The sequence below is a fragment of the Cavia porcellus genome, unplaced genomic scaffold, assembly GCF_034190915.1.
Source record: "Cavia porcellus strain 051 isolate PalLab524CR breed Dunkin Hartley unplaced genomic scaffold, mCavPor4.1 scaffold_16, whole genome shotgun sequence".
NCBI lineage: Eukaryota > Metazoa > Chordata > Mammalia > Rodentia > Caviidae > Cavia > Cavia porcellus.
Window position 1 is genome coordinate 28,794,632 of NW_026947499.1, and position 21,802 is coordinate 28,816,433.

A 21,802-nucleotide genomic window follows, 5' to 3' on the forward strand; every position below is an offset into this window, starting at 1 on the left:
AGAATAGTAGGCCTGAACCATATCAGGGCTCATGGGAGTTAACAGTGACTATGTATGGAAGGCCCACGTTTCTTGGGCTGTGATCAGGAAGCAGGGCCCCAGAGATGAACAAGGACCAATTCCTAACAGCTGTGAGCCTGTGTGAGAGTTCCAGTCAGATCACACTGAAGAATTCTTTGCTTTGCACAAAAGAGATGACATTCTTTTCTAAACAAAGACCAACCTCTGTGCTTAAGTGTAGGCATTTGGGGATTACCTGCATTTCAGATGACAACGCCATGAATTAGTAATTTGGGTGCTGGAGGTGAGAGCCCCATGTCTGACAGTGGCAGTGATCATGGGGCTGCATCCCTCGCAAAGCCATTACCTGCATGAGACCAAGGTGAGGGCATTGAGTGCATGTGGACTTTGAGGGCATTAAGTGCCTTAGGATCTTCTGGGCAGGGTTCCTAAGCGTGGAGAAAATTGTTCTTTTTTAATTAGAAGTGAGCATATTCCTGAAGGGTAAAGAGAACAGAAACATGATTTGATAGACCCAGAACTACAATTGTGTTTAAGTGACAGGCATTTTGGAAGAATGGGCAAGGTGGAGTGGTAACTGAAGCACGGCTTGTAAGATGATTGAATCATCAAGGATGCTGTGGTGTCCCTCGCACCGGGTCTGCCTTACTGATCCATTCCCAGTACAGCCTGAAGGTTTTCCCCAGCTCTGCTCAGCATGCCTGGCCTTTGTTTTCAGGCAAGTTCTGTAGCAACCATTATTTGGAGTCTGAAATTGTCCTTCACTAATTTGTGTCACTGTTTTGGAGCTCTTTGCAAGGTGAGCAGAGGCCTGGCACTGAGTTGAAGCCTAGTGTCTGGGACAGCTCGGTGTCCTATGCAGGGCAAGGGTCCTGGAGTCACAGCAGCAAAGGCAGGTTGACTTTCCATTCCAGGTGTAGTTTGTGACCTGTGCCTCCACATCCTGGTCTGTAAGGAGGCAAATGAGAGTACTTTGTTGGAAGCATTAAATGAGATGACCAAACTTTGGAGCGTTCCTCTCTCCTAGTAATGCTAGAGCACAAAGCAGGTTTAGATACAGGGTCTTCTTCAACCCTGCCCTCTGCCTGAGAAGTTTTTCCCCATTCTCTCCTGGCTTAGTAGACTTTTGGTCCTAATTACTACAGTTTTCTTTTGCTTTTTTTTTTATCGGTACTAAGGATCAAACTCACCGCGTGCTTGCAAGGCAGGCGCTTAGGCTGCTATATCTTCATTAAGGATTTAGTTTTGCTTCATCATTGCAGCTTATGGAAGTACTTAAAACATCTAGTCTGGAAAAAGAAGATCTAGTCTGTCATATGATATCATCAAAGTAAATACCAGTTGATCTGTTTGTATGAAATTATTATTTTACTTCACCCTCAAAAACTACCAACATGTGGTCCACATTCTTTCTCTTGACCAGGCATGATGATACATGCCTTCTACTCCGGAAGCTAAAGCAGAAGAATTTAAAGCAGAGATTTGACACCAATCTGGGCAACACAGCAAAATACCGTCTAACCAGCAACAGTAAATTCTCTGTGTTGTATAGATGAGGTGTAAAGGGTTATCAGGAGTCACTCAGTAGGAAGTGGTCAGGCGTTATGTAATAGTTTTTCCGTCACTGGGCCAGACTATCTGACACCCAGTATTTAAGGAGGAGGGGTATAATTTGGCTCATGATTTCAAAGCTTTCAGTTCATAATCTCTGGCTGCAAGGCAGAAATAATGTGGAGGAAGACTGCAGTAAAGCAAAATGACTTATATCCCAGCATCTGGGAAGCAGAACACAGAGGAAAGGGTACCAGCAAGAAATACACCCTTGCAAGGGCCCAGTGACTATCTCCTTCAACTGGACCCCACTTTCCTGCAGCACATTCAACTATGAACATCAGTACATTAAGTATAGCACCCCTTGATTCAGTCATTTCTAGGAATCTCTTAATCCAGTCAGGATATCAAGTTTAACTGGCATGCCTTCACTCCTAGAAATCCTTATTTCATTTTTTAAACTTTTTTATCGATACACATTTGTCATACATGTTAATCGCATTCATCATAGGGAAGTTGTGGTGGTGGTGATGGTGGTGGTGACAGGGTCTCACTGTGTGGTTGGGGCTGGCCTCGAACTAGCGGCGATCTTCCTGCTTCAGATCCCAAGTGCTGGATTACAGGATGGCACATGTACACTGCCACACCCAGCAGAAAGTTGTACCTTAGAAACATATCTTAATTCTTTTCTTCCCTTCATTCTCCTCCCCTCCCTTTAACCCTTCTTCCTCTGCCATTTACCAAAGCCTTGTTTCCATATTTTTTCCTTCAATTCTCTTTTTTTTCCCCTTTTTCTCCAGACCATAACCTTAAATCAGACTCCCAAGTTTAAATGTGGCATTGTTTCTTTTGTGTGAGGAACCCGGAGGGTAAATAAAGAGCATAATGCAGGATAGAAACTGGAAAATTGGAAGAATGTGTTCAAATGGAAAAGTGAATACGAGAGAAGGGAGGGGGAAGGAGGAAAGGAGATAAAAAGCTCCCTGGAATCCTACTTCATTTTTACAGGCTGCAGGCTGCCAGGTAGGCCTTGCATGCGCTGGCTACACACCCACACCCCCAACCCAGGGAGCCACCACACACAGCCCCAGAGCTACGCAGTGGCTCTCAAAGGCTTCCTGGAGTGCATTTGCTCAGCTAGGGCCCAGGGCCTGCATGTCCTGTCTTCTGTGGTATGAAAACCGTCCTGGTAAAAGGTGGTACTAGAAGCAGAGTGAAACTTTTTAAAAGTTTCTCATCATAAAAATGAACTATTTAAAGAACATATCAATTCGTATATTCTCAGTATTTTATCTCATAATTAAGTATATGAATGTCTTGCGAATTGATTTACCTAAGAGCTCCTAGAAAAATGGATAAAATTGCCAAATTTGAACGTTTGTTTCTGTTTTTATGTAACATGGTAAGTTTTGATTAATAAAAAGTAAGTGGATTTTCTGTATTCCACCCCACTAAGATTCCTTCAGCCTGGGCTTGTAAAGTGGATCATCAACTTGGAATTTCTAGTTGTACACTGAGTTAGCAGTCCTGAAAAATTTATGGTCATTGCATACATTTCCTATTGGCTTTCTGTGTCCAATTGAAAAGCTTCCTGTCTTCTTTTACCTCTGATTATAGAATGTGTCAAAGAACTTTGTGTTTTCTTAATATGAGTTTGTTCCAAGTTCTTGAAAATCTTAAACTGTCAACTGGTCTTCTCAATTAACTTTAACCAATGACAGATATGAAAATCTTTTTCTTATTATTTAAAATATAATAAATTAAACATCAATTTAGCATCTTACACTTCGTATACTCTTATCAAAATTTGACTGCTACTCAATTCACAATTCCAGCCTCCTAAATATGATATATAGGCCTCCATTCCCAGTAGTATTAGGCAGGAGCAATAAACAAAATATTCATTTCAATAAGTTTACTTACAAGTATATTCATCTACATGTAATGATAGAAATATCTTAAGTACTACTCCTTTCCCATAGTACATAAGTGTCTGTATTTCTTATTTGGTGATTGGGTGGCATGTTATGTTTCAATTGTTTGTTTTTTGTTTGTTTTTTAGCATGATACTTGGGATTGTACTCAGCGCCTCACACTGAGCTACATCTCCAGCCAGTCTATTTTTAATTTTTAGTTTAATTTTTAATTTTAATTTAGGGTCTTTTTAAGTTGCTAGGCTGTGCTCAAACTCTGGATCCTTCTTCCTTAGCCTCCCAGAGTGCTGAGATTATAGGTATGCATACCATATTTGGCTCCATTTCACTTCTTTTAAACATTGCCTAAATCTCTAGGAACTCTCAGCAGTGTGACATGTTTCATTTATATCTTTCTAGATGTTTTAACAGTATAGATTTTTCCATAATCTTTATGCTTGCAGGTATGCAATGAAATGCTTGGATAAGAAAAGGATCAAGATGAAGCAAGGAGAAACATTAGCCTTAAATGAAAGGATTATGTTGTCTCTTGTCAGCACAGGAGTAAGTATCCAGTTTCCAGCTTTGCTTTTAAAAGTTATTTGTCTACTTTATAGAAGGATGTTTTGTTTATTTCTGCTGATTATGGAGCAGGGCAGTTCATAGATAGGGTGAGATTTGGTCCCTCCTTGTACAAGTTAGCAGAGCCCAGCCTCCTTCACTGTACACCGTGCCTTTTTCTTCAGTGCCTGTTGACTTGGCCCTGACTTCCTTCTCCACACAGTATACTCCACAGTACCTCTGTATAGTAGCTGAGATGGCAAAAAATAATCATAAAAGAAAAAAATCACTTTAATATAGTGGGGAGGTACATGACAGGGCGGGGACTTATCCTCAGGAAATGGAAGAAAGTAGCTCTTGTCTTCCACAAGCAAATGGAAAGGGAATGGCTTGGGATGGTCAAGTCTGAATAGAGTTGGCTCTCATCAATGTTCCCTTTGGACATGGCTTCCTCTCACCCTGTGTACTTGCTGCTTGGTCTCGCAGTCGATTTTGGTTTTTCCGTTCCCTGCACTGCATTTCTACCTCGTAGGCATTTTGTGTGTGTGTTGAGGTGTCATTTTTAGTGCAGAACTGGTAGAAACAAACTCTTACCCTGGGTCATCTTTACTTACAAAGCAGCTACCCATTCTGACTTCTCAACTTATGTGTATCATTGTCAGTGGACTCTGACGTGGGAGCTGAATGAATGGCATATTGAATACCCACACCAGCTGAGTTTATACCCAAAGAGATGGGAGTGGGTCTAAATTTTACTGCTAGATTCCTTGTGAGGTCACCTTCACCACAGGTAGAAAGCATAAAATTTTATTGGCTAATCCCAAGAATGCCTTTCAACTAGTAAGCAACTAGTAAGCATTTTAGAGTGATCTGTTTGCTTGCCCCCAGTCCCTAGATGCCCTGGCAGGACTCCCTTCACTGCATTGCTTTGTGAGCCAAGTGCTTTGGGTTTATCACGTGTACTTATTGTGTCATAGTTTGCATTATTCTAGCTTTCATTTTAATGCCTTAGAAGAGCTATTTTCTATCAGAACATGATAATCAAGCAGAACTGTAACAAATGGAAATGCCATGACTATAAATAATTTCTAACTATGTGTTTCTGCCTTCCAATATGTAGCTGTTAAGCCTTTCAAATAGGAGTCATTCTGTGTGTAACCAAGTGTATGCCTGACAGAAATGGGGATAGTGTGGATGCCTTTAGCTCCCAGCCTCTACTGCAATTGTCTGTGTCTTAAATTTCACCCATGCACATCCTCCCTGAAGACTTTTAAGTAATTACTACTGTGTTAATTTTTAATGAGTTATCCCAAGCCTTGGATAAGAAAGCCTATGTGAAAAATGTTTTGATGTGAAAAAAGTTTTTGTGTAACATTTTATTTATTTTATTCACATAAAGGAGAATATGGTTAAGCAGTTGTGGTCTAATTCTTCTCTGGTCTGATCTTAGAGAAGAACATTTTAAAATGAGGTTATGTTGAGCCACTAACTTTGAACTAATTTAAAAGAATTATTTCTGTTTTTCTTCAAACACTGAACCATGCATTATTTTAAAAATGTATACATAGGGAAGTAAATCTAAAGGGTTATAGTGAAGTTACTGGGGACTGTTTATTTGCTAATCAGAGGCCACTTTTGGTAGATTTTTAATGTTGTTTTGTTTAAATTGAGTTCATTAGGTAAAGCCCTGAGACAGCCTAGTCTGCGGAGTCTGGAGTGATGAGATGCTCCACATTCACCCCGATGATTTCTTTTTTTTTTTTTTTTTTTTGTACTTTTGTATTTTTACCGGTACCAGGGATCGAACTCACGACCACACACTTGTAAGGCAGGCGCTTACACCGCTGAGCTAAATCCCCAGCCCCCACCCCAATGATTTCTTTTGCGTTTGCTTTTAGTCATTGTCCCTGCAGGCTCCAGTGTTCCTGCCCCACTGTGGGCTAATAGGAATTACTGTATTGCTTTCTTCTGCCATGCTTGGGTAGTAGGAAGGGAAATGCGTGTGTCTGAGAACCAGGAAAGTATTTCCACAGCTGGGAAGAGCACTCAGCAGGTGCACAGACAAGGTCGTGTGGCTTCGTGGGCGGTACTGCCCAGTCCTTTCCAGAACCACAGTGAGCCCTGGAGGACATGGGTATTTCTGTGTGCTGGGATCCCAACCCCTCATCCAGCTGCCCAGAAGGGGACAAGGTGATAGCTTGCGAATACACAGATAAAGCCTATGAATGATTACTGGGGCTTGAGAGGCAGCTACCAAGGGAGAGGTGTATCTCCTGCAAGGCAAGGCTCTTGCTCACTCCTGGTAGGAAGTCCAGGTGGACCTTTACACCTCAGGGCCTGCACTACAAACTCAAGGGCATGTGCTCACCCAGCCCAGCACCAGGAAGGTCGCCCTGACCATGTCAGCTTTAGCTTTCATACCCTCAGGCTGCATTTTGATACTGGCTGCTGTTGTGTTCTGTTGTCCAGCACCTGTCCAGCCCCTGGAAAGGGGGATAGCGGGCTGTGGGTTTGGGGGGGGGGGCTGGTCTCTCTTCCTTGTTGCACTTTTACTTTGCACCATTTGTTGAGAAATACAATGGGACTCGCACTACAATAAAGGAAACAGGGTTTATTCTGTAGCTAGAGACAGTAGGGGAAGCAGCAGAACCCCATTTCCTCAATATGAGGACTGGGGTGCCTCCTCTGGAGAGTAGGGAGCAAGTGCACCATGGGATTCATGCAGAGCCAGAAAAGGAGAAAGGCGGCTTGTCCTCATAGGCTCACCCAGGTTGCCCTGGTGTTTGTTGAAATTGGGCTCCTTCCTTCCCACAGACGCTGCAGGACAAAGGCTCTGTCTCAATGTGTGGGCTGACTTACATAGTAGGTGCTTTGGCAGCCGTGAGCTTTCTTAAGTGGGTGTGTCACTGAGGGCCAGGAACATCCTCAGAGTGCAGCCTAGAGCTTTGAAAAACAGTGCCCATGCTTGTTCAAGTGGTGAGAGGTCAAGATTGAAGCCTGATCAGAAAGAGATCTCTGTAGAGCCTGGCTAGCTCTGGGCCAAGCAGAGACCTTGGCCAATGGGGAAACTCGCCTCGTAAGGAGAACTCTGGAGAGAGTGAGGAGGCATGGCATTTGTATCTTACTGGCCACCAGCTTTTCATGATCTCAAGCAATTTCTTTCTTTTTGGAGGAACCCTAATTTCCTTACCTGTAAAATAAAGAAGTTGCGACTTTTTTCTTTAAAACACTCTTCCTATTCAGATAGCCTGAGATTTCTAAGTCTAAAATTTATGTCCCATCACAGCGACATGGTGTTTTAAGCAGACTTTGATCTTTTGCTATTGCAACATATACCATCATGTTCAGAAATTTCCCCAGAAGGGTCTCCCTGTCCTCTGGTAATGTGGATGTAGTTGCCAGCTCAACCCAAGAACAATCTTGGCTTTACTGAGTTCTGGACCCACTATTTCTGTGCTCTGCAGATAAATTGCTTACAGATCAGGAGCAAGAGCCTTTGGGAAGCTGCATTAAGGAAAAGCCGTGACATCTGGAGGAGACAGCATCTTCACAGGTCACCAAGAGAGGCCTGGGTGGCACAGATGGGCATCAGGCAAGACAGGCAACCAGAAAAGCCCTGCAATCTTAGCAGAAAGATAGCACTACATTTTCTCTTCTTAGGCAAAATAAGTCTTTTTTAAATTTTTTAAAAAAATTTAGTACATATTTGTATACATAATAGTTGCATAATTCATTGTGGGGAATTGGTATATGTACATAACACCTCTCAATTCTTTTTTTTTTCTTTTTCCTCCTTCCCCTTCCCTCTTTTTTTGCCAGCATCAGAATCACTTACTTACATACAGAGTATATAAGTCCTTATAGAATTATCATACATTCAGATTAGCAACTGGACTAACTTGCCAAAAAAACATAAAAATACATAAAACCACTATGCTAACCAAGGTGCAGTTTTAGATACATTGTTCATACTAGATGACAGTAACTTTTTCTCTTTTTTTCTAGTGTTTGTATTTTAGGCAAAATAAATCTTGAAATTAGTAAATACCCTATCTCAATAGACCTTTAAGGAAAACTACACAAAATGAATTTTGTAATTCATTGGAGTAAATTTCTCAGGAAGATACATGGAAATTGAGATCCAACTTTATAAATCTTTATTATACAGAAATGTATCACCTCTAAGTTACCCTTAACATAGAGATTTTGATGGTCCAAATTCTGTTTAGAAATTATCCTTTGGAAATTTGAACTTTTTCCCTGGAATGTGCTGTATCTACTAAAGGACAGAGAGTCTCTGCTGTTGTTGAGTGAGGGTCACTCTAGTGGCAGTTTCACTGTATATAAAGCACCTCCATAGATTAGCGCTAGGTCTAGCAGTGCTAACAGTGTTCCAGCAGTTCCCCAATCCCCTCCCAGTCACAAGCCCCATCCCCAAGCCAATTGCTCTCCAGGTTGCCAACACCATGACTGAACTGTGCTAATTTGGTTTGAACTGTGTCTGAATGCACTTCTTTGTGCCCCATGCTCTCTGTGTCAAGCATGAGATGCATCTGTGTGGCTGCTCACAGCGGCCACTCATTCTGGTAGCTGAAGAGCAGGCAGCAAGCCCCTTTGGGCTCTGGGCCCAGATTTAGCTTGGGGCCTTATTTTGTACAGCCTACGAATTAAGAACGGTTTAAGGGATCCTAAGGTAAATAAGCAAGAAATAGACATGTGAGACTGCATGTGGTCTGCAAAACCTAAAATACTTGCTGTTTAACGTTTTTCAGACAATGTTTGCTGACCTGTTCTGCAGCATAATGTATAAATATACCACCTTAACCCACCTGTTCTGCTCTTGGTGGGCATCCCAGGTCTTCCTGCAGTCTTGCACAGGTGTCTTGGTACAGTAGATTGCAGGCTGTGCTAGATGACTACCCTGAAGTGGAGCTCCTAGTGCTCAGGGTTTGCAGTGATTCTCAGCCTTCAGGCTGAGGTGGTGGTACCATTGTACACTGCTATGTCCATATGTGGGAAGTTCCCTTCACTGAGGACCTTTCCAACACTTGGCAGATTCATTCTGAAAGTAGGCTGTTTGTGTGAGTTTCTGTGATAGCAGGTGTGGCTTTAATTTGCATGCCTTTGGAGACCACTGAGGTTGAGATCAGAGGCTTGTGGGCCAATTGTTATGCACTTGTGTGAAATGCCTCTGTATGAGTGAATTACTGTGCCACATTTCTGTTGGATTATTTGCCTTTTTCTTTTACTGATTGATAAAAGTTCTTTATATGTTGTAGGCACGAGTCCTTTGCTTATTTACAAATTACAGATACCCTGTCCCATTCTGTTGCTTGATTTTTCTCTTGTTTTCTGCTCAACAGAAATTTGTTTTGTCTTATTTTGTTTTGTGTGTTTTGTTTTGGTGCAAGGAATGAACTCACAGGCTCGTGCTTGCCAGGCAAGCACTGTGCCGCTGAGCTGTATCAGTTTTTAATTTTATTGTAGTCAAGTTTATCAAAAGGTTTATTGATACGGCCTGCTTTAGAAATCCTCACTTACCCTAAGATTTTGAAGATCACTGTCTTGTGTTTTCTCCTAGAAGGTACACAGTTTTATTTTTCCACGTTTACATCAACATCAAGTGGAGGTGATATTAGTGGATGGAGTGCGGTAGAGGTGACAGCTCATGTTTTTTGTATGTCACTTCAGTTGCTCCAGTACTGCTAAGTGAAAAGTCAGTATTTTCGGGGCTGGGGATTTAGCTCAGCGGCATAAGCGCCTGCCTTGCAAGCAGGCAGTCGTGAGTTCCATCCCCGGTACCGATAAAAACAAAAAAGACCAAAAAAAAAAAAAAAGTCAGTATTTTCCCTGCCCCATTGTGTCACCTTATCACAACTCAAGTTCCAGGGTAGGCATGACTCTGTTTCAGGATTCTCCATGCTGCTCCACTTGTACGCTTGCCTGCCATTAGGCCCACCCCACCTTGTCTGAATTACTACTGAGTTATAATAAGACTTGATCACTGCTACTCTTTAGTTTTTCAGCTTTTTCTTTAAGTGTATCTGAACTTTCTTGGTTGTTTACAATTCCATAAATGTTTGTAACAGCTTGTCAGTGTTCTGGGTTTTTTTTGGGGGGGGGGATTGTTTTTTGTCTTTTATTTTTGAGACAGGGTCTCTCTAGGCAGTTCAGGCTGGCCTTGAGCTCACTTTGTAGCCCAGGCTGGTCTAGAACTCGCAATGATCCTCCCACCTCAGCCTCCTGAGTGCTGGGATTACAGGCGTGAGCCACCACGCCTGGCTGTCAATGTTCATTTTAATTAAGATCATGTGGCATCTATAAATTAATTAGGGGAACATTGAGTTCTGATTATAATTAAGTTATTCATTCCCTAACCATGGTATATTTTTCCAGTTTTAAAAGTTAATTATTGGCGAGGCACATGCCTGTAATCCCAGCACTCGGGAGGCTGAGGCTGGAGGATCATTGCAAGTTTAAGACCAGCCTGGGCTACAAAGTGAGCACATGGCCAGCCTGAACTGCATAGCGAGACCCTATCTCAAAAGTAAAAAAAAAAAAGAAAAGAAAAGATAAAAAATAAGCTAATTATTTATTCACAGTGTTGCAAAACAGTAGCATAGATACTATTCCCTCCTGTAGTGTACCTCTAGTATAGTTATTCCAACTTCAGATACAGAGATGGATAAAGATGTTTGATACAGTGCTGGTCCATGAAAAGATTTATGAAATGAAATTTTTCCTGTGGAATCTGGAATCCTTTGAAACAGATGAGATTCTAACAGAGTTGGGATTGAGTGCAGGTGAGAGAGGGCCTTCATGTTCTTCTGCCCCGGTGACTCAGGTTGTGTCTTGTGCACGTCCTCATTACCAGACTTGCCTCACTGTGACCTCTGAGGTGACCACAGGGGTATCATGCATAGTTAGCAGGTGGAGCCAGCCACATCCACAGGGTGATGTCTGGTGTCACGTGTGCTCTCCAGGGCAGCCTTGCCCTGCTCATCAGCTTCTGTTCCTCCCTGCAGGACTGTCCTTTCATTGTCTGTATGACCTACGCCTTCCACACGCCTGATAAACTCTGCTTCATTCTTGACCTGATGAACGGTAAGCAAACCCAAAAAGCCCATCTCCTGAAAGACTGTACCCAAGGCTCCTTCTGGGCAGTGGACATCAAGGCCAGTGTTGAGGTCCTCTGTGGTGATCAGCTCCCACCCCATTTGAAGAAATCTTTTCCTTTAGTTTTCAGTCCAAATTCATTTTACAGCATTGCCTATGATTTCCCTCTAGGCCTGCCACCTGCCAGTCTCTTCCTAGGAAGTTGGATTTTTTGGAAAATATTTTCATAAATGCTGCCAGCGAAATTTGATTTTCTGGAATGCAGCTGGCCTAGGTCTTTAAATTAGCTTATTTCCTGGCCCTCCACTCTTAGGAATGAAACACCTCCCAAAAACATATGTTTTAAAACCAACTTTTAAGGGCTGACTTTTAGACCAGTACATGTTTTAGCTCGATGCTCTGCACCTTCTGAGTTGATGCTCTGCACCTTCTGAGTTGACAGAATCACCTTTCAAACTGAGCTATGGTCCAGATCATGCCAAAATGTCCAACTCGAAACGTTTCTTTCTAAAAGAACTGCCACGGTGCATGTTCAAAGTACAAGTAACAAGAAATTAAAAGGTAGATAAGTCAACCATTCAGATACCTAGTTTTTTTAAGTTCACTTGAAGTTCTAAGCGATTTAAAAACAATATTTATCTACAAACAGGAAAGAATTTCACAGACACAATGGTGAACCAAATCAGCACAGGTAATACATGGTCAAAAATATTTAAATACCATTTATCATAGTAAAAGATACATTGTCATTTATTCCCTTCAAAATGCTCTTCCTCACTTTAAACACACCCCACGGTTCTTGTCACTTTCTGAAGCAACTCTGGAGTCCTCATTCATGAGTGTCTTTATGAGGTATGAACCAGAAATTAAGTGACCACTGCGAAGTGCCATCCAGTGGAAGAGCAGGCCCATAGAAACATTACCATTTGTCTTCGTCCATGTTCTTTACCAGACCTGGCCCCGTGTGATTTCTGAGTCCTTCTCAAAGTCAAAGTGACCATGAAAGAAAAATGTTTTGAATCTATTCAGGACATTGAGGTAACCACAACAACTCAACTAACGGCACTCAAAGAAAGATTTCCAGAACTACTTTAGAAATGGCAGGAACAATCGAGTAAGCGTGTTTGAAGAATGGGAGAGTATTTTGAGGGAGATGAATGGCAATGTGTCTTTTAGTATAATAAATTTTTTAAGAATAAAATTTAAAACTCTCCACACTTTTCAGTCATACCATGTATTTGCTGCTCAGAACAGGAACTGCTTAGGACTGGACAGGGCAAAGAGTTGGGCTGAGGCCAATGCTGTGGCCAGAGAGGTCCTGGGGAGCTTTTGGGATATTGCAAATTCAGTCTTGAAGGAGGACAGGGATGCACCGGTGTTGGCGGAGTACTGCACCTGTAAACCCAGGGTGATGACATTGAAGACATTAATTTTGTAAATCAAGACTTTTCCCTATGGCTTATAAAAATATTCGCATGCTCTGCTGTAATTTGAGTCTGCATGATTATTTCCTTTTCCCAATATTATGAAACATTCCGAACATAGCAAAGTAGAAAGACTTACTGGGGACACTCAGACACTCATACCTGGGTTTTAATTTTGAACAAATTCAAATACTTTTACTGGGGACACTCTGACACTTACACCTGTTTAAATTTCACTGTATTTGCTTTATCAAATGTTTGTTAGTTTACCTGTCAGCAAGACATTCACTAAACTGTCTTGGAATCTCTGCAGAGATCGATTTAGTTATCACACAGTGTAAGTAATGCCAGTAAATCAGCTCGTCCTCCCTTTGATGCTGGGCTGCCAACCCAAGCAGAATTGCTCATTGCTCTGCTGTATCAACTCACCTGTCATTGCATTTAGTCTTCTGACGATCACGATTTCTCCGTAACGTTTAAATTTTGTACTTTACCAAACTACAAAAGGCAAGAACAGCATTCGCTTTCTCTGCTTCTGTCCTGACTACTTAGGATGGCAGTGATTTGTGTTCCCTTCAGAAAAACACACTGTGGATTAACATGTGCACCTGATTCCAGGTGGCGATTTACACTATCACCTCTCACAGCATGGGGTGTTTTCTGAGAAGGAGATGCGGTTTTATGCCACGGAAATCATTCTAGGGCTGGAGCACATGCACAACCGCTTCGTGGTCTATAGAGACTTGAAGGTGAGAATGGCAGATGTGCCGCTTCTGCATAATGGGCCCAGATTCCCCCAAGTCTCCCCTCCCCTAGCTGTGCTGTCCCTTCTGTTGTAGCCCTGTCACAGCCCAGACAAAGTCATTCTCTGTGTGGTGTTTGTCTCTCTGACCCATCTCTCAAGGACAGAACTCATGGGCATCCTTGTTGTGTGGTCAGCTTAGCCCCTGCTCTGGTGCCTGGCATAGCACTTAGGCCAGTCGGAAACTTAATAAGAAGAAATACTTTTGGTGTTGCCCATTTTATAATTACTTGTACTTCAATAAATCAGCAACTGATTTGGCTGTGGCTGTTTGTCAGAGCTGGAGATACTAAGATGAACAGGCTGAGCAAGTACAGTAGTACCTCAGTTCGTGAATGCCGTTATTTGCAAACAGTTTAGTTTGCAAACAGAAACATTTGGCAAAACTTTGTTTTTCTTTGCAAACTCTGCATTAGATGATGAACTCAACCATGACCATCTTTCCCAGACTCGTGGAATGAATTAAGTTTGTGAACTGCAGTGCCACTATTCTTTTGTTGTTGTCATTGTTGTTGTTGTGGGGTTGTTTGTCTGTTTTGTTTTGTTTTTGATACCGGGTATTGAGCTCAATTTATAAATGTACTTTTCTAACATTTTTTTCACAAAATATTTTGTGATTTTTAAAGATTTCTGCAGGATTAAATAATTATTTCATTAGTTTTCATGTGTGCATAAATAAAGAAAAATAGTATTTTTATTGAATTAGAAATAACTAGACATTGGTTGACTCATGACATTTTATTTCCTCATGTGGGTTTTACAGAAAATTGCTGCTGAAGGTCCATGAAGTGCTATTATAATACATTTTAATTTAAACCTATAACCGGTTTCTAATCATCTTTATGTCATATTTTTGTTTTCTAAGCTATTTAGTTGGCCTTGCTATTATTTAATTGCTTTTCAGATTGAATTGTAGTCACTCCTGATTAGTCATACTTCAGTTTTATAATAGCTTGCCATTATTTTTATTGTAAGCAAAACAATAGTTGATCTCCAGCAGAAAAATATTATTAAGATGACAGTAATTCAATGTATGTTAGAGAGAGGAGCTTTTTTTCCATGATTATGCTAAGTCTAATCCTAATAGATGCATTTCATCATAGTGGTAGTGAGAATCATATTTGGTCATTTGGTAGGCCTCTCGCTTGATGATGTACCAATAAACAGAAATGACATTTATCAGGATTGGTGTGGCAGTGTGGAACAGTTTGACTTCTTAGGTTAGCATCTGTATGTTCTTGCAAGGTTCCTTTCTGTTCTGTGCTATGTGACTGTGCTCTAAGGTCTTCTGATTCACCTAAGCCACACAGCAGGTGGCCCTGCTCCCTGTTGCCTGATCTGGCTACATTCTGGGCATGGAGTAAAGCAGTTGCTTGCTGTTACCTCTGATGAACTGTGCCCATGTGTCATTTTCCAAGGAGTAAAGTCTTTCATCTCTTTCACTGTCTTTCTTTGCTGAAATTAACATGAGCAATGTTGTTCTGTGTGCTCCCTGGTTCCATTGGGAGCATAGCTATAACTATGTTTAGGAACAAACTACCTCAAAGAGATATATTAGCAAACATGCATGCTCTGAGAAGGTCTCCAAGCCCCGTGGCCTGATGTGACTTCTGATGAGCGTCTTCTGTTTCCATTTAGCCTGCAAATATCCTCCTGGATGAGCATGGGCATGTCAGGATCTCCGATCTCGGTCTGGCCTGTGATTTTTCCAAAAAGAAGCCGCATGCAAGCGTGTAAGTGGCCCACCACTGTGTTGGCTGCCCTTTTCCTGCTGCAATTTATTTGTTCCATCAGATGCTGGCTTGGCCATTGTGTCCGACCCCCTTTCTTGCCCGCTGTGGTTTTCAAAAAGTGATAATGCCAGGTCAGGGGAGGATTCACCACTGAAGGTTTGGGAGTGGAGGGAAGAGTGGGATGCTTCAGGAGCGTGGGTTGCTCCATAGTGTAACTGGCCTGCTCAGGGAAGGTCAGTGGCAGTGATAGTGAACCTATGGCATGCATATTGCAGCAAGCCATTTGTGTCACAAAGGTTTAGCATCGCTGGTCTATCGGGAGAGTTTGGGCCTCAGGTAAAGAGCTGAATTCAAGCTGCCTGTGTGACCCTAAGCAAGACAGCTCACCTCTTCAACCCTCAGTCTTCTCTAGAGTGGCAGTAATAATTCTAAATCCCTTTACATTGTCATAAGGATAAATGCAGGAACTCAGGTGCCAAGGGAGAGGTACATAGCTGTAGACAGGGTCTAGGGGCCAAGTTTCCCTCTCTATCTTCTTTTGTTTTCTTTTTTTAAAAATGTTTCTCCTCTGAAGAGAAATCGGACATTTTCTTTCCTAAAGTGAAGAAACTAATCATTTACCTGCTTTTAATGTGGGTCACGTTATTGGATTCGGATGTTGCACCAGCCCTCCAGGTTACCATACAGAGGTAATTCCTGTTTTGTAGCTCGAGGCCAGTTCCTGGCACATCAGAGACACTGAACTGCTCCTGCTGGTGGCCCTGTTTGGTCAGTGCTAGTTGTTATGGCCCAAAGATGTCTCCTAACTCAGGAGCATGACAGGAGGCATGTTTAGGCAGCTCTCCAGCTCTACAGACATGAAATGGAGTCTGCCGCGCTGTTCAGTTCTGTTTCTTCGGTGTCAGTTCATCTGGGTGGAAAGTAGACATGTATACAGTTTGTGGTGAAGCAGACAGATTCTGCTTTGTCTTTTTAAATGTCACATTCTTACCGCTGCATCTCTTAAAATTACATTTTATTATCCCTCTTAAGCGAACATTGGTCTCTGTTGAATGGTCTCGAGGAAACTCCCTGGGGTCTCGCGTGCATCCATGCAGAAAATCAACTACAGAGTCATCGCTTTGTGTAACTAGAAGTAAAGTAATTCTGAATTGCAATATCTTATGTGGAACTGCATTAAAGTAAAATTCCCTTTTAAAGCTCTGCTCAAATGTTAATAGTGAATAGCAGCTTTTCTGTAAACATACTTCTTTCTACAGACTCTCGGATATGGCAATAAAAGCATTAGCATTTTGCCGGCACTTTCCAGTTATTAGGCTAGAGCCCATGGTTGTATAAGCTTCTCCCAGGGAGTTCCTCAGATGTTTTAAAGAGAGTCATTTGAATTTTTAATATCACAGCTATTTGGTATGTTAATTTCTTCAATTTACTGTAGTCATAACTATATGAACCCAAGCGTTCATAAGAGTTAATTTTCCAAAAGTATTACCTTCCAGACATGGGGCTATTTATTTCCTTTTACAGCCCAGCCTACTTCTTGCTCAAATTCATACCAGCTCTGAGAGGTGGGTTCTTCTGTCCATCTTGGGAAGCTCAGTATTTGAATGACATCGGTGAAGGGGTTGAATGAGAAGGCTGGTTTCATGTTAATTGTTAAGAGTGGTAACCATTACTTTAAAAAGCTAAGTGCACAATGAGATACTAATCTTTTGTGAGTCCAGGGCCTTCTCACTAAACCTCATCCTCAGCCTTTATTTTTTATTTTGAGACAAGGTCTTACCATATTGCCCAGGCTGAACTTGAACTTTCTATCCTCCTGCCTCAGCCTTCCAGAGTGCTGGAATTATGGGTGTCTGCCACCATGCCCGCCTCACATGCTACATTTTTAAAAGAAGGAGTTTTTTTATGACTAAGGACAAAGACTTCACATAGGGTTTAAATTTCTTCTCCAGGCTGTGTGAGCCTCATTTCTCTCTTCTGTAAAGAGGAGGGCACCATAGCATTGCCCTCCTGGGGCAGTGTGAAGTGAGGAGCCAATAAGTAATTCAGTATTTATTTCACACTCACTCTGGGTCAGGTACAGCAGTAAGACAGAATGAGTCCCTGATCTAGAACTAGAAGCCCAGGAAACTTTGTTCATTAAGTAACCAGCATGAGGGGAGGCAGTGGGGCCAGCAGCATTGACTGGGTGTCAGCTGTTCTAGGCTTCACTAGCAGCTCTAAATATATCTTCATGGAAGTCCCCATAAATCATGGGTCTGTTAACCACTTTCTATGGTATGTGAATTGAAGTCTTAAGAAATTAAGTCACTTGACCAAGGTCACATGACTGTTCATATTGTGAGCTGGAATTACAGCCCACCTGTTAGATGCCAAAGCCCACACTCTTTACTTTATGCGCCTGAACACCCTGTGGCTTTGAAATCATCTACAGTGCTAGGTTAAAGATTTTCATCCAGAATTTCACCTTGTACTTGGTCTCTCAGGTCTATTCAGAGCTATAGCTGTGATCCTCAGACTTCATCTGCTGGCTGTTCCATTGGTAGGGTAGTGTTGTGATTGAGGTTTGTGATCTGAGCTTAGACTTGGTCCATTTCATGACAGGATTACAAATAATTATAAACTTGATTCATTCAACTATGGAATACCCATAAGAATTTAAAGGAAAACTTTTGGAGTTGGACAGATTGTCAGTGACTAATTTGAGTCTTAGCATAAAATTTTATCTACAAACATAAAACTGCATGTCATGTCACAATGTCTTAAATGTTCAGATGTTCATCAGTATTAATAGTAATCCAAATCTTTAGCCAAATGCCATGAAGTATTAGTAGCTGCTGGTAGGCAGAATCAGAAAGCCACAGTGTAGGCAATTCAGTATTTTGCTTTACTTGTATCCAGTGTACATACTTAGAATTGCTCTGCACTAAGTGTTGTATTTATTCTTCTGGGTGTCTTTCTATTTTGAAGTTATGATTTGATCCTGAGAATTAGGGCTAAGTGGTCACCACAAAGGGCTTTTCCAGGCAACACTGAAAATTAAACCTTCGCGAAAAGGGTTTGGATGCCCTTGTAGAGATCCCTGACACACTCAGTGCGGCTCAGTGATCTTACCCTGGAGCTTCCCAGAGCGCTGCACCTTCATGACCCAAAGCCCATTGCTACGTTTTACTAAAGCTCTTTCAAAACATCCCTCCTAGACGGGCTACCGGGCTCTGTGGTGATCTGGGGTCCTTAGTCCAGGATGAGTTCCAGAGCAGAGCCTCAGCTGTACCTGAGCATGAGTATGTCACAGTGACTCTACCCACGTAAGAGAAGGGATTGAATCCCCAACATGGATTGAGCTTACTCTATACCAGCACCATTCTTAGCCTTGTCATATCTTTAATCCTCACAGCACCCCTGAGACGTAGAGGTAGGTAGCATCTTATTACTCGTTCTGTTGATGAGAAAAGTTAGGAGTGGAGAGGTTTCAGGGTATGTGAGAATGGTTTTTCCAAGCCCTCACCCCAATTGTATCTTAGCCCCTGAGAGCTCCTCTTGCCCCTCATGATGGAGCAGTGTGCACCCTCATCTCCCAGTGATCTGATGTAGAGCAAAGAACAGGTAAACAGTGGGAACCATATAAAAATAAGTATTCTCCCAAGAATTTCTCAGCATCCTCCTAATCATCTTCATGTGTACTTAGTACTGAGTCCTTAGACCTTTAGCAGGTACTAGAGCCTGATGTAGCATCGCTACCTCATGTCCTTAGGGCTTATGTCCCCAACCCCATCTCAGTCCCCTGGGCCCTTTTCACCTCAAGACCAAGCAGCCCCATCGTTGGCACATGTGAGCTCAGGAGGTAGCAGAGCAAGGAGTGAATGTCGTCTACCCTTAGGTGCACAGCACTGCAGCACAGTCACCTGCCTGCCTCCTCTCTGTCCTTCCCTAGTCCCCAGATAGCCTGTAGCAGTGGTCTTGAAAAGGCAGGAGAACTTTGACCCTTCATGGTGGAACAAAAGGGGCCAAAGAACTATGAGGTTCAGATCTCACCTCCTAAGTTGTTTATATGAATTTACATACTAACAAAGATAGAGAAGATTGGACATGCAGTGCAGTGTGTGTGTAGAAGCAGGGGTGTCCTCCGCTTGGTTGTTGCCTTCTCACATGGCACCTGTCTCTCCTGGTGGGTTGTCAAGTGTGTTGTCCTAAGGTGAACATGCTCTGATGATCACATGTCTTCTCCGCAGGGGCACCCATGGGTATATGGCTCCTGAGGTGCTACAGAAGGGGACGGCCTACGACAGCAGTGCTGACTGGTTCTCCCTGGGCTGTATGCTCTTCAAACTTCTGAGGGGGTGAGTGGAACCACCGTGCTGCCATATGCTTGGACCAAAATCAAATATGCTTTGGGCCAGGCTAGACTCAGTGCTAGAACACTGCCCTAGCACACTCAGTGCCCTGGGTCTCATCCCAGTACCAAAGGTAGGGAGCATTTAGACATTACTAGACCTTCATATCTGAAATCACACAGTGATACTCAAGCTGTGTGCTGCTCTGGAAGATGCCCTAGGCAGCTCTTTGTACCTTACAGCATGAGAGCTGCTTTGCTATAAGCTCCTAGATCAAAGCACAAGTGTCCCAGTATGGTTAACCCTAAAAAGAGACTGCTTTAGAGTGTTTTCATTAATAGATCATGTTCTGGAAGTAAGTACAATACTGTATTAAAATGTGGATAATTGAGGAAGATGGAATACTTTTTTGCCATGTCAACTCATTGCTAAGATTCTGTTTTGACCAAAAGCATCTTGAGGATTACCCAAAGAAAAACCAAGAACCAAAATAAACCTGCTTTAAAAGTTTGAATTTATTTGTAAACACACACTAATTTTTTAAAGTTGTTTTTAAAGTTAATGCAATACTTGACCTTGTTCTACGGTACTGGAGATGATGGGATAAAGCAGAGAAGATAGGGAAGGAAAACACTAAAGTTTTGTTCTCATATTGAACACTCAAGTTACGATGTTTCCATGAATTTTAAGAAGTTTTAGATTATTTTAAAGGTGAACTCAATCTTAAAAGAACCTAAACGTTTTTCATTCTTCTACACAAGATCCAGAAAGCACTTTACTTTGCAATTTCTTGGTCAGAATTTACCTGTACCGTTTCCTCAGTGAACAGTCCTGCAGAGCGGTTCTGTCTGCGTGCCTGTGGAGTCCTGCTGCATCTTCTGATTCTGTTTGATGTACTCTGAAAAGAGGCTGACTTCCACACACCCCAAAACCAGGGCCCAAACACTTACTCTGTTTCCTCGGGACACTGATAATTCGTCTGTTCTCTGCTCACCATGTTCACTGGGGATCTAAAATCATGTTACTGCTTAGAAAGTCGGGTCTGTTATTCCATAATCAAATCATTGCATTTGTGGAGCCTGCGTGGCTTTAATTCCTGTCTTCAGACTAGCTGACCTGATTAGAGAGTTTATGTAAAGCAAACTAGAGCAAGCCAATTCCCCGCCGAGAGCCTTTCTCCCTGATGGCGTCCATTACAAGTCCAGGGAGACACCAGGAGTCTTTGTTTCTGTCCCTGCGGATGTGGGGTCAGACATGAATCTATGCCTGCGGAGTCTGGGGTGAGGACAGACAGCATCAGCCAGCCCATCAGGGACCGCAGTCAGCAGTGAAATGTAACAGGGCGGTCCATGAAGACTTGCAGTTAGAGTTTTGTTTGCTTCTTTTGTTGTTCTGTTTGTAAAGATTTTGATGCATATAGGAGGATCTGGCATGGCACTACTTTCTTTTCTGAAAGATTGGAAGATTTTACACTTTAGGTCCAAACTGTGATTTGTGGCTGGTAAAGTAAATTTTCTTTTCTTACTTGGCCACAATCAGGTTGGGGGTAATACTGAATTGGAAGATATCAGTCTCCCTATGTAAAGTTCTGGATTGGACTTGTTGGGGGCATTACATACACTCTTCTGTTGATGGGAGCTCTGGCAGGCAAGAAGACACCAGAAGATGGCCCTAAGGACAGGATAGGAAGAGTGGTGACTGAGATAGAGAATGAGGCTTCTACAGAGAGGTTGAATGAGTCAACCACAGAATTTAGAGAACAGAACAATCAACTCCAGCATTTGGAAGGCCATCTTACTGAAGGAGTTGTTTTCATCATGCCTGACTGCAGAGGGCAGGCATGCTACACAGGGGGGAAACATTGCAGGTTGATCCAAGAATGTCCATTGACGTATTTGAGCATTCTCTCACAGATAAAAATCTCCCCATTGCTGCCTAGTGACCATGACCATGGATTGAGCCTAAAGTCAAGAATCCGTCAAGTATCTGACAGATAAGGACCAGGTGACTCTTCCCACCAAAATCTATGATGTTAGGCCATCCTTTCTATTACTTGTTCAAACGGCCTTCATGGAAAGGATACTGCACTCAGACCAATGAGCAGGAAATGTGTGTTGACTTAAGTGATTTAAATTAAAGTTGATAAATATATATTGAATATTTAGACTACACAAGAGACTGCTAGATGGGGGAGGAGTCCACCCACACAGGACAGAAGTCACATGAGCTATGCCAGTATGTATGGATGGGACACTAAGGACCAAGCTGCTGTTCTCCTTGTGCCCAGGAGTGGTGGGTGCCATGTTTCAGAAGGGCGTTTGCTGGGGGAAGAGAGAGGACTGGATCA

At 42.4% G+C, this 21,802-nt stretch overlaps 1 protein-coding gene across 2 annotated transcripts in view; it reads left to right on the top strand.

Annotated features, from left to right (window-relative positions):
- Grk3 (G protein-coupled receptor kinase 3) overlaps positions 1–21,802 on the top strand; it is a 146,467-nt gene that overhangs the window by 97,872 nt on the left and 26,793 nt on the right. For both annotated transcript variants that reach the window (XM_063226036.1, XM_063226037.1), the window contains exons 9-13: positions 3,950–4,049; positions 11,072–11,150; positions 13,205–13,335; positions 15,027–15,121; positions 19,354–19,461. In XM_063226036.1, the coding sequence (XP_063082106.1) occupies positions 3,950–4,049; positions 11,072–11,150; positions 13,205–13,335; positions 15,027–15,121; positions 19,354–19,461 (513 nt within the window). The remainder of the gene's footprint in view (positions 1–3,949; positions 4,050–11,071; positions 11,151–13,204; positions 13,336–15,026; positions 15,122–19,353; positions 19,462–21,802) is intronic.